The 12198-nt window shown below is 45.8% G+C and overlaps 1 protein-coding gene across 3 annotated transcripts in view; it reads right to left on the bottom strand.

Annotated features, from left to right (window-relative positions):
* EDNRA (endothelin receptor type A) overlaps window positions 1-12198 on the bottom strand; it is a 124251-nt gene that overhangs the window by 88455 nt on the left and 23598 nt on the right. For all 3 annotated transcript variants that reach the window (XM_029603315.1, XM_029603395.1, XM_029603474.1), the window contains exon 3: window positions 9295-9422. In XM_029603315.1, coding sequence (XP_029459175.1) covers window positions 9295-9422 — 128 coding nt within the window. The remainder of the gene's footprint in view (window positions 1-9294; window positions 9423-12198) is intronic.

Raw genomic sequence — 12198 nt, 5'->3', positions numbered from 1 at the left:
AGAGGAGACCCATATTTTTTCTATTACAGAAAGGCACCCAAGGGTTACTTTATTTTATTTATTTATTGATGTGCACACTAATTTTTTCATCTTTATTTCATTTTTTTGTTTTTTGAACTTTTTTGTTTGATTTTTGTTTTGGGGTGTTTTATCTTATTTGTTTTGTTGTGTTTTTTTGTTTTCAGGAAATAGCGTGAAAATATTAGAAAATAGGGTGCACTGTTAGCAAAACAGTTTGTACTATTTGCAAACAGGGTGTGCGAGTTCCCAAAAATGAAAAATTCACGACATTTTTTTTTCTGCATTCATTCATCACATTTTACACTTTCATTTCAAACGAATGCACATGCCTATGAATCATCACAGAACCAGACTACTATATGAGGAAAACAGAAAGATGATGCAGAGATTGAGATGTAGTGACTGCACAACCAATGACATCCTCACACCAGCACTACTAAGCTACAGATTTCATGGTCATATTTAATGCTTGTAGAAAACGAACTGATATTAGAAAGTGTGGATGTGGACTATGAAGAAAAAATTTTACTCTAGAGAACAGAGTGGAACCAGGACACGTTCATGAGCCACCAGTTATAGATTCTGAAATCCCACCAGCATCTACAGACACTGAGGGGTAGATTTTTAAAGGTGCGCGCGCGCTGATTTTATAACACACGTACGCATGTTATAAAATCCATGGACCGCATGCACATGCACACGGGATTTTATAATCCGCGTGCGCATGTGCAGGTGGGGCACGGGGGGGGGGGACGGACGACTTATGCAATTTCTGTGCGGGGACGCATCCCAGCATCTCCCAGTTTCCACCCAGTCTGCTCCAATTAAGGAGCGGATTGAGAGCGAACTTCCCTACCTATACTACCTCCCACTTCCCCCCTCCTCGCCTCTCCTAAACCCTTTTTCCTACCTTTTCTTTTTTTTAATTTTTTTGCTTACCGCTCCGTTGGAGCAGAAGCAACTTGCATGCACCAGCCGAGTGCCGGCGAAGGCTTCCCTGGCACAGTGGCAAATGGCAAATGGCCACTGTACTGGCCATTTCCAGTACAGTGGCTTTTCCTTGGGCCTGGCACTTCTGTGCGAAACAGGGGGCTACGCACGTGGCCGGGTCCCTTTGAAAATGTGCGCAGTGCGCGAGGCCCAGCCACATATGTAACCCCCATTTTTTACGCGTGTGGCCGTTTGGCTGTGAGATTCCAATATTGGAGCCAGAACAAAGGCCGACGATAGCAACACTATGCAAATTATTTGTTTCAGTCACACAGCAAAGTCACCTCAATGTCTGTATTTATAATTAGAAGAGCAGTAGTGAATATAATGCATGCTTACTGCTTATCCATAAGACAGTTTTTATTGTTTCATATATATGTTTGTTTTCTTTACAAGACAATAGATATAATGTAGTGAAGGACACTAGATGGCACTGCCACCAGACAGGAGAAGTACTGTATAGAGAATGGTTCAATCCTTGTACCAGTGTGTGAACAGAACTCTTAAGAATGACATCTCTAGTCTCTGTTCTTATTCCAGATAACACAGAAACCGCAAAGGCCAAGATAACATAACATCAGTAAACTCACATTTATAAATTATAGCTGGGGTGGCCAACTCCGGTCTACGAGAGTCACAAACAGGCCAGGTTTTCAGGTAGGGTTGCCAACTGGCTCCAGATTTTCAGGACAGGTTGATCCAGTCCTGCTTTTACTCACCTGCATGCAGATACTTGTAGTCTTGCTTTTCTTAGGGAATGCAATAGGGAAAACAGCATTCAATGGGTATCCAGTCCTGAAAATCTGGAGCCAGCTGGCAACCCTATCTTCAGGATACCCACAATGAATATGCATGAGACAGATTTGCAAGCATTGCCTCCACTGCATGAAAATCTATCTCATGCATATTCATTGTGGAAATCATGACAACCAGGCCTGTTTGTGGCTCTTGAAGACTGGAGTTAGCCACCCCTGAACTATAGATTGGTCATTTTTCTCTCCTCTCTGCAGGCCATACACCACAAAAAAATCTTCCAGTCTCACTGCTCTTAAAAACCTCATGATAAACAGACTATAAATGTTTTAAAATAAATAAATGATACCTGCCAACTCTGTGAACTAATTTGTTTTAACTCCATTATGGACTTTTTTTTTGTCAATAACTATCGCTCTTTTATCTTTAAAAATCTTTTCATAAACATCTGTGTTATATTCTGGTGATCTTCAGACCTTCAGGTACTCAGGCCTTGAAAAGCAGGTAGCAACTTCCCTATCTTGATGCTGATATGGTTTGGTTTGAGGAGCTCAAAATCTAAATTCAATATTTCTCTGGTTCTTAGTTGTACTGGTAATTCATTCCACCATCCTCTCCCAGCACAAAATGTTTTTCTGGCAGTGCCCCTGTATATTCCACCAGACAGTGGACTTTCCAGTCATAGAGTAAATTCTCTGGGATTATACAGTACGTTCATTCCCCACCACCTCTTCTTCCAATACAGTACCTCCCACAACAAACATTTTAAATAAATACGGTATTTACAATATTTCTTTCCGATATTAATTTTTAGTCTATTCCTTCTCCTTTCAAATTCAGCAGTCTTCTATAAATCCGCTCTGCAAATGAAAAAGCCTGTCCTGTGCACTCCTGTTCTCTGGAAATGCTTCTGGCTCTCTCCTAAACCTTGATCTTTAAGCCAGTGGTTCCCAATCTTTTTTGTGTTGTGGAACACCTGGCACCGGGTTCACTTCACTGTGGCAAAACATTACCTTCACCATCATCATTTTCTCTTCCCTCTCTCCTACTCCAGGCATCACCACCTTTCCTTCCCCCTCCTTCCAGGCATCATCATCATCACCTTCCCTCTCCCCCCCCCCCCCCCCCCCCCCCCCCCCCCGGCATCTTTTCTTTCTAACTCCCCCACTCCCTGGCTTCATAATCATCATCATCATCACCTTCCCTCTCCTCTACCCCCCTCCCCGGCATCTTTTCTTTCTAACTCCCCCACTCCCTGGCTTCATAATCATCATCATCATCACCTTCCCTCTCCTCTACCCCCCCCCCCGCATCTTTTCTTTCTAACTCCCCCACTCCCTGGCATCATAATCATCATCACCTTCTCTCTCCTCTACCCCCCCCCCCCCCCTCCCCGGCATCTTTTCTTTCTAACTCCCCCACTCCCTGGCTTCATAATCATCATCATCATCACCTTCCCTCTCCTCTACCCCCCTCCCCGGCATCTTTTCTTTCTAACTCCCCCACTCCCTGGCTTCATAATCATCATCATCATCACCTTCCCTCTCCTCTACCCCCCCCCGCATCTTTTCTTTCTAACTCCCCCACTCCCTGGCATCATAATCATCATCACCTTCTCTCTCCTTCAATCCCCTGGCCTCATACTATTCTAGGGATGTGAATCATTTTTTGACGATTTAAAATATCGTCCGATATTTTTTAAATCGTCAAAAATCGTTAAAGAGTGCGATACAATAGAAATTCCCCTGATTTATCGTGAAAAATCGCTAATCGGGTTTGTGTCCACAAACGGGAGTTATCTGGGGGGAGGGCGGGAAAACCGGCACACCAAAACAACCCCTAAACCCACCCCGACCCTTTAAAACTAATCCCACCCCCCCCAAAACGTTTTAAAATCACTTGGTGGTCCAGTGGAAGCCCCAGGACCGATCGCCCGCTCTCGGGCCATTGGCTGCCACTAGTAAAAATGGTGCCGATGGCCCGATAAAAAAAAAACCCGCCCCGACCCTTTAAAACTGATCCCTTAGCCTCCCCCAAGAACATTTTAAAATTACCTGGTGATCCAGTGGGGGCGCCGGGAGCGATCTCTCGCTCTCGGGCCGTCGGCTGCCACTAATAAAAATGGCGCAGATGGCCCTTTGCCCTTACCATGTGACAGGGTATCCATGCCATTGGCCGGCGTGGATACCCTTTTTCCACCGCTTTTTCCACCGCTGTCCTCTCCGTTAGAAAAACACAACATATCCTGCCTCTCTAATCGCTCTCATTCTGCCTTATCACCTCGCCCATTTTCCCACTTCTGCTGAAAACTTACCACGATGGGCCATCCCTAACCTGCCTTCTCCACTCCACTCCAGCATCACTCCTGCCTTTAGCCTGCTCTGAAACGAAGTCGCCCATTTAACAACACAGAAGTAGCACCCGGGACCAAGCATCAGGTTATACTCGGATCCAAGACCTTGCCCGAACAATCAGAAGCTCAGGGAAACTGCAGGAAGCCGAGCGGGATGAAGGACCGAAGGCTTCGTCAGAGCAGGAGGACAAACGAGCATTTTTATTCCGGTGATAACAAAAGAAACGCAGCTTTTATGCGCCCATAAAATGGCAATAAAAAGAGCTTAATTCCAGCAGTAAAACAAACAGGAGGGGGGGGAAAAAAAGCAATTTTATACAGAAGAAGGGTTTGCTAGCTCCTGTTGCAGACTTTCGAGTCTCTCTCTAATCATCATCAAAAAACATTTATTTAAGACCCGCAAAGAGGGGAAAGTCAGGTACAGTTTGTTAAAAGATAAGCAAGTAATCAAGTACAATGGGACAGAACAAGGTGATAGAAAGACAAGACAATAATTCCGTTTTCAAATAAAACAGAACTCTGATCAGGGACAGTGTGTTCCAGGAGTAGGGGGTGAGAGCTGCAGTGCGATGGAACAGGAGGAAAGAAAGACAAGACAATAACAATTCCATTTGCAAATAAAACAGAACTCCGAATCAGGGACAGTATGTTCCAGGAGTAGGGGGTGAGAGCTGCATTCTGATGGAACAGGAGGAAAGAAAGACAAGACAATAACAATTTAGTTTGCAAATTTATACACATAACTCCAAAATGGGGGGGGGGGGGGGGTGTAGCCCAGTGGTAGGGGGTGAGAGGGTACAGTGGGCTAGAGACAGTGGCTTGCTTTATAAATCTGTGTGGTCAAGATCTCCTTATGCAGGAAAAGTGGGATTTTCAACAGTACAGGGAAATTTAGTTGTCAGGATCTGTTGCAAGGTTTCAGGATTCAGGTGGTGTGCATGCATGTTGGTGACTTGCAACAAAGGTTGCCTCAAATAACCGTGTTTTTAATAGCTTTCTGAAGGATAGGAAGTCTGGGTCCAGTATGATGCAAGGAGTTCCAAAGGGTGGGGGCGGAGCCTGCAAAGGTTCTGGACCTACTGCTGATGAGATGCATAGCTCTCGGGGATAGGATCATGAGGCGGGCTTGTGACATGGAGCTAAGTAGCTAGAGGGTTCATAGGGGGTAAGGGTGTTACTAAGGTAAGACAGAGTCAGGTCTAAAAGTTATTTGTAGGTCAGAACCATGATCTTGAATTTGGTGTGGTAAAGTGCTGGTAGCGAGGTGGAAACTTGCCTGGAAAGAAGTCAGTGGCACAGTCGTAAGACCTGTGGGGTAACTGCATCTCAGCTTCCTTCTTACTAAAGAAATCAATATAGGCTGTGTAGGCTTCTGAAAGCTCAGGCAGTATAGGAAGTGTAGCCAGGGTGACTGACAGTGGTGGTAGCACTGGTTGCAGACACTTCCGGAAGCAGGTGGGACCCCTCAGTGAAATCTCGGCCAAGACCCAATCAATCACTGGGTTATGTTTCTGGAGCTATGGCAATCCTAAAATAACTGGGTTCACGGACTTTGGCAGAATGAAAAAGGAAATCTGCTCCTTGTGCAGGGCTCCTACCTGTAAGATCAGAGGACTGGTGGATGCCTGCATATTCCCTGGTAGTGGCTCTCCATTTACTGAGGAGATCATCACCGAAGGATTCAATTGAACAATTAGAAGATTGTAGCTCCGGAACAAATCTTCCTCAATGAAATTCCCAGCTACCCTGGAATCCAAAGATGCCTCAGTGGATATTTCCTTGGTTTCTGTCTTCAAAAAGACAGGAACTAGCATTTGCAGATAGTCTGAAGAACAAGAGTGACATAGGGCTGCCTCTCTGACCAGACCTAGGCTTCGGAGTTTTGCAGCTTCTCCAGGCATTGAGTTGCGTAGTGTCTAGACTCATGCAGTACAAGCAGAGATTGACGTTTCTGTTCCTCTGCCTCAATTCATTGGAGATCTTGGCCCTTCCGAGCTGCATAGGTTCATCCATGGTTGGATGTGGCATTGACTTCTTGGGAGGAGTCACAAGTAGTCTCTGGAATCAGGGAGGTACTTTCGAGAGGAGTCCTTCTCTCAGGCTCATTCCTGGAACCTCATATTGATTTTAATAAAGAGGTTGATGAGGTCATCCAATGCTGATGTTACACCCTTCCCGGCCAAGTCACCTTTTATGCAGTTGTTGGCAAGGCCATCCCTGAAGATGGCTCCCAGACTTTCTTGGTTCCACCTGAATTTGGAAGCGAGCATCGTAAAGCGGATGGTGTAATCTCGAAGGTCGCATTGCCCATCTGAAGTCGAAATAGATCTGTGGTCGCTGAGCAGAATCTTCCAGGCTCATTGAATATCCTGTGGAATTGGCTTAGGAACTCTTCTAGGGTCCCCATAAGGGGCTCGTTTCTCTCCCACAAGGGAGAAGCCCAGGCTAGGGCAGGACCGCCGAGCAGTGATAAAATGAATGCCAGCTTGGTATGATCGCAGCAAAAGCCTGGGGCTTGCAGCTCAAAGTGCATCTGGTCATTGGTTTGTGAAGCCAGGCATGCCTTGGTGTTACCATTGTACCTGGGCAGGGGTGCCAGATGCTGGACAGAGGCTGGCAGGTGTGCTAGTACTGGAGGGAGTTGGACCAGAAGTGAGAGCCCGTCCATGTGCTGCCTGAGGTGAAGGTGAGTCGGCTGAACTCATGGCCTCAGCAATCTGTCATGGAGTGTGAGTCCTTGGGCTGTGGCACATTTGGAACTACCTGACACATGGGAATGGGCCGAGTGCATGCCGCCATCAGGTTGACATGCTGCTGGCTGGGACAGAACAGAGGATTCACCTATACTAGCTCTGTCTTCAGCTGGATATGTTTATCCGGCTAACATGCTCAACCAGATAGCGGCTGAATATGGACCTCCCGAAGATCTGAACCTGAACTTGAACCAAGCCTGAGAAGGTTTATTTGGCTTTACCTTCCACTGTAAACATCTAAGCAGAAAAATCTTTAAGTTATTCTGCTTGGTCCTAATCCATAATAATTAGGTTTTCCAGTCCATTGAGAAAGAGATTCACATAATTCCTCATCCCAATGCCTTTTGCATTAAATGTACTAAAGGACTTTGGGGGCAATAATGTTGCTGTTTGCAGCAGAATTTCTTTAGCTAATTGTAGCTTGTCTGATGATCTGTAATTCTTTATTGCATGCTTTGTAATTAGACTTGCTTTGTCACTTCCCCTTACATTGTTTTAAAGGCCCTGCTATTAATCAAGTTTACTTAGGGAATAGCCACTGCTATTAATTGCATCAGTAGCATGGGATCTTCTTGGTGTTTGGGTAATTGCCAGGTTCTTGTGGCCTGGTTTTGGCCTCTGTTGGAAACAGGATGCTGGGCTTGATGGACCCTTGGTCTGACCCAGCATGGCAATTTCTTATGTTCTTATGTTTTATTTAGTCTTTCTGTAACAGGACCGAGACTGCCCCATCACCACTGAATAAACAGGGCTATCTAATAGCCATATAAATTTATCCGACTAACTTTGGACCTGCTCAATGGCAGGATAACTTATCCAATTAGCTGGTTAACTATGTAGCAGGATAATTAGTTAACAGGCTAAGTGGCTGCCGTGAATGCAGCCGAATATTGAAATGGCGTCACTTAGCCTAATAAGTCCAAACTTAGCCTGCACCGAATAGATTTTTGCCTTGAGTTTACTTGAACAATCAAAATCTGCCTTGACATAGAGTAAGTGATCCGTGCATACTCCGAATGAATTGCATTTAGACATATATTCACTGACTTGAGCTATTAAAAAATAGTGTACTACATCCAAGGTGAGTGCAATTTTACAAATATTTCCATTCAGACTGTGTCAAAAAGATTGAGACAATGACTAGGGAGATTCAAGTACTCCCACAAATGACTCAGATTTATGTTAACTAAGTTGCTGCTTATCCCAGTTCAGCTCTTGGGATTCCATTCTCCTGCACCCACCCTCCATATCCCAGCACCCCATAGTTTGCTTGGAACTTGCGTTTATTTGAGATCAGTTCACTCCTCCCTAGTGGAATTCCTCCACAGAACTGAATAGCTGCAGCAGGCATACTGAATGCTTCTAGGCACGTGTGCCGCTGGACATGGATTTCTGATGGAGAAAGATGCTAGAGGCAAAGAAATACAATAAGAATACTGGACCCAAATGTTAGGGAAAATGACTCTCACATAACTCAAGATCAGGTAAAGAAAGGACTTGAGCTGGTCCCATGGCTTGGGTGCTGGAAACTTTTTTTTTTTTTTTTTTGAATCTTCTGTCCATCAGGTGACAGTCAAGATGCATTGTAGGGGAAATGAACTCAAGACCCGGGCAGGAGAGAGGACACTTGCTCTCTAGCTGCCTCAAGAATAGTGACAAAATGTTTAGCCTCAGAAAAGACTTCCCTTTTAACCCTATGTCAACAAAAGGGAACTAGGATCAGGGTTGTTGGAAGGGGCAACCGCCTGGAGCAGTACACTGCTGCCATCTCAGCCACTATCCCGGCAGTAGATGTAAGCTCCTGCCGCATCATTGGAAGTGGACTGCCCAGCTGGTGACATCATCAGAGGGAGGCTGCCTGAATCACCATTTAGCCCAGTTTCAGTCCTGACCAGGATCACAAACCGCAATCTTACATGGGAGGAGAGGGGTGGAAAATTGGGAAAACAATGACAAAAAAGCTCATGTAAAATTTAATAAGGTGCTGAGAATGAATAAAACTCATTTAAGGGCACTGTGGGAAAGTAGTTTGGTGGGTGCATTGTACTTACATTTTCAACAATTATATACGCAGGAGACATTTCACAGGATGGGAGTTGGTGGATACACATTGTTCTCATAGTCAAAGAGGACCTAAATTATAATCAGTGAGCTGCAGAACAATTAACCTTATTATACCTTATGGATGCCTGCCAGACATCTGAATGCTTCTGTCTTATGCCCCCCTTTCTCTATCACATCGCACACATAGTGGCAAATAAATAAGTGAATTTGAACTGGACATTTAGCACACTTGCATAAACTTCCTGCTTTAAAACCAAGATACATAAACAAATTATGATTTCATCAGCAGTAATTAGCAGTTTGTTCTGGATTAGTAGTTCACATTTAAGGAAGTGTAATAAAAGTAGGAATGCACTGTACCTGTCCACACTGAGGGCACAGAGGTTGAGCACTGTGATTCCCACGGACGCTTTCTGTATGAAGGGGACCAGTTTGCAGAGAAACAATCCAAATGGATGGGAGTCAAATGGCCAGTGGCTGGCAAGGAGCTGAGGAAAAGGAAAGAGAGTGATCAGAAACCCAGCGGTGTGTAAGAGAAGGTTAACGTGCCTCGGAGTGCATAACCTCAGCTCAGTTCATCCAGCTAAGAGTCTTCCTGTCGAGGCAAGTTCCTTGCAAAATCTGAAGCTGAAGAGAGTAAGAGAGAATGGCTCCCTAAGAGGACAGCAGATAAGGACCACAAGGCACAGCTCAGTCTGCCTGTGTTTGATGCAGTCCCACAGAGCCCACCTGATCCCAGGTTTTACCCTACATCTAAGGAACCTCTCCTCTTAACCCAGGCTTTCTTGAATTCCTCTCCACCATCATCCCTGGGAGGCTGTTCCACGCCTCCACCAAACTTTCTGTGAAGAAACATTTCCTTACGTTATGCCTTACGTAACTCATTTTCCCTCTCAGGTTATGACCCCTTTTTCTATAAATTCCAATGAAAAATGTTTGATTCCTGTGCATTATGCCTCTGACTCCCTTCCGTTGGCTTGGTGTCACTCCGCCTGCTCACAGTTTGAACCACGCTGGGCAGACAGGTCAAGTGAGGCCACATGGTCCTGTTCGGTTCAGACTGTGAGACAGGTAGAGGGGAGATGGAGGTTCCCTGCACAGGTTAGCGGGAACATCAATCACATCCTCTCTCTTTCTCTCTTCTAGGTCATACATATGGAATTCCCTGCATGCAGAAAGTCTACAAGAGCTGAGCTTGAAGCTGGAATCCCACAGGCAAACCGAATTTCGAAATAACAGTACAAAAGCATGAGTGTGGTTGCGTCTCTGCCTGAATAGGACGCTTGCCTGACAATTCTTTTACCACAGAAGTTGTTAATGCATAAATGACTCATCTGAATAATTTTTGTGCCAAAGCCTTTACAAACGCTATTACTAATGCTGTATGTAAAGTAGGAAAGCTTCCTTTACTCACATCTTGAGAGGTTTTTAGCAGTATACATCTAATGCAATATTAGCCATTTCTTTTTATTTTTGAATAATATCAAAGCCTTTTCAGTCAACTTTCTGAAAGGTAGAAGACATAAGATTGCCCTCTGTGTGTGTGTGTGTGTGTGTGTGTGTGTGCATGTGTGTGTGCGCATCTCTCTCTCTGTCTCCTCTAATAACTTTTGTACTTGTCTTCTCTGCACCAGATTTTCAGTACTTATCAGGAAACCAAGGGGATCCTGATAGAGGGTTTTTTTTAATCCATATATATGTTCACATTTATGTACATTCCGGAAAGTAGGCTCCATTAGTTCAGTGTGGAACTTCATGTTTTTAAATTAAAACGTGCCACTCGCCTCCTGTCATTTTTGGTTTCCCCTTACTTTATATCTCAGGGAAACTGCAACATCGCTGAAAACTGTTGTGCTGGGAGGTGGATCCTTGTCCTGGAGCAGTGGAGAACGGCTCCCTGGTAGGTCCAGGAAGCACCTGCCCCCAGGGGGCAGGGCACAGGAGGAGACAAAGGCTAGGATGAGCTTCACCACTGGAAGCCCATGGTTTCCCCGGGTGGAGCCCGTAGGGACCCGGGCCGCTTGGACTTAGGTGGGCCTCGCAGGGTCTCCCGGAGAGGTAGCAGAGAAGCGTGCCCATGAACAGCAAGGGAGTACGGGCGGACTCTAGACGGTAGGTCTGGTGGAGCAAGGAAGACCAGAACAGCGAAGGCGATGACAAGGCAAGGCAGAGAGCCAGAATCAGGAGACGTGGTCAATGGCAGCAGAGATCAAAATGCAAGGATCAGTCCAAGGATAGACAACGAGTCAGGGGTCAGGTTCCGGAGGTCAGACGAGGTCACAAGGCAGGTGGAGGTCAGGATCCAGGCAGCGGACAGAATGGTCAAGGAGCAGGCCGAGGTCAGTACCAGTGAGACAGTCCGAGGGTACTACCTGGGGAGACAGGACAGACAGACACTGGAACAGAAGGACGCTGGACAAGGCTGGAACAGTAGGACGCTGGAACAAGGCTGGAACAAAACTGGAACAAGACTGTGAATGCAGAGACAAACTAGTACACATGCAGTGCCGACCCGATTGCCAAGGCAAGGAAGTGCAGGCAGGGACTTCCTTATATTGAACGTTCAATCAGGGCGTGCCGCGGAGCTAGGACCCGCCCCTGGCCCAACAAGAGGCCAGGCGGGCCACGCGCACGCGTAGGGGCGTGGCCAACACCACTGGAGACGCCAAACTCCGGCGTGAGGCCTGGTGTGCAATGGAAGGCCCGGTGACTGCCGCTGCGGGACACCGAGGCCTGGAGGAGCTCGCGGCTGCTGCTGGGGAGGCCCGTACGCGGGCCAGGTGCGGACGGGGCGCGTAACAACAACTGTTCATTAAAGAGGATCAATGATGGGAACAGCAACCCATTATAGTGGCTGCAGAAGAACTAAAGAAGACTCTAACAGACCGATGTATTAAAGCGCGATAACGTATTTATCACTTGGCCAATGTATTTTCTGAGCAGTAAACAATTTGTGCTATTAACCATTCATCACATCTTTTATAGGGTCATTTATCAAATCACGTTATGGAATTTTTGCATGTGTTAAGGCATTTTTGCATGCGAAAATGTCATAACGCATGGTGCGATGCAAATTTTTAAAAGGGGAGGGATTGGGGAGGAGTCTGGGGGTGGGATTTTTGAAAAAGTGGGCTAGCTTTGCAAAGTGCAAAGCATTAATGCATGATAATGCTGAAAATAACTACATCTTTTTAAGCTGTGTGATATCGTGTGTTAGTTATGCTCATAATGCAATTTGTGATTTTTTCACAAATTCTGTTTTGG

Source organism: Rhinatrema bivittatum, chromosome 1 (genome assembly GCF_901001135.1).
Source record: "Rhinatrema bivittatum chromosome 1, aRhiBiv1.1, whole genome shotgun sequence".
Classification (NCBI taxonomy): domain Eukaryota; kingdom Metazoa; phylum Chordata; class Amphibia; order Gymnophiona; family Rhinatrematidae; genus Rhinatrema; species Rhinatrema bivittatum.
The sequence above is the reverse complement of the archived record's forward strand: the minus strand, read 5'-3'. Positions and strand labels throughout refer to the sequence as shown.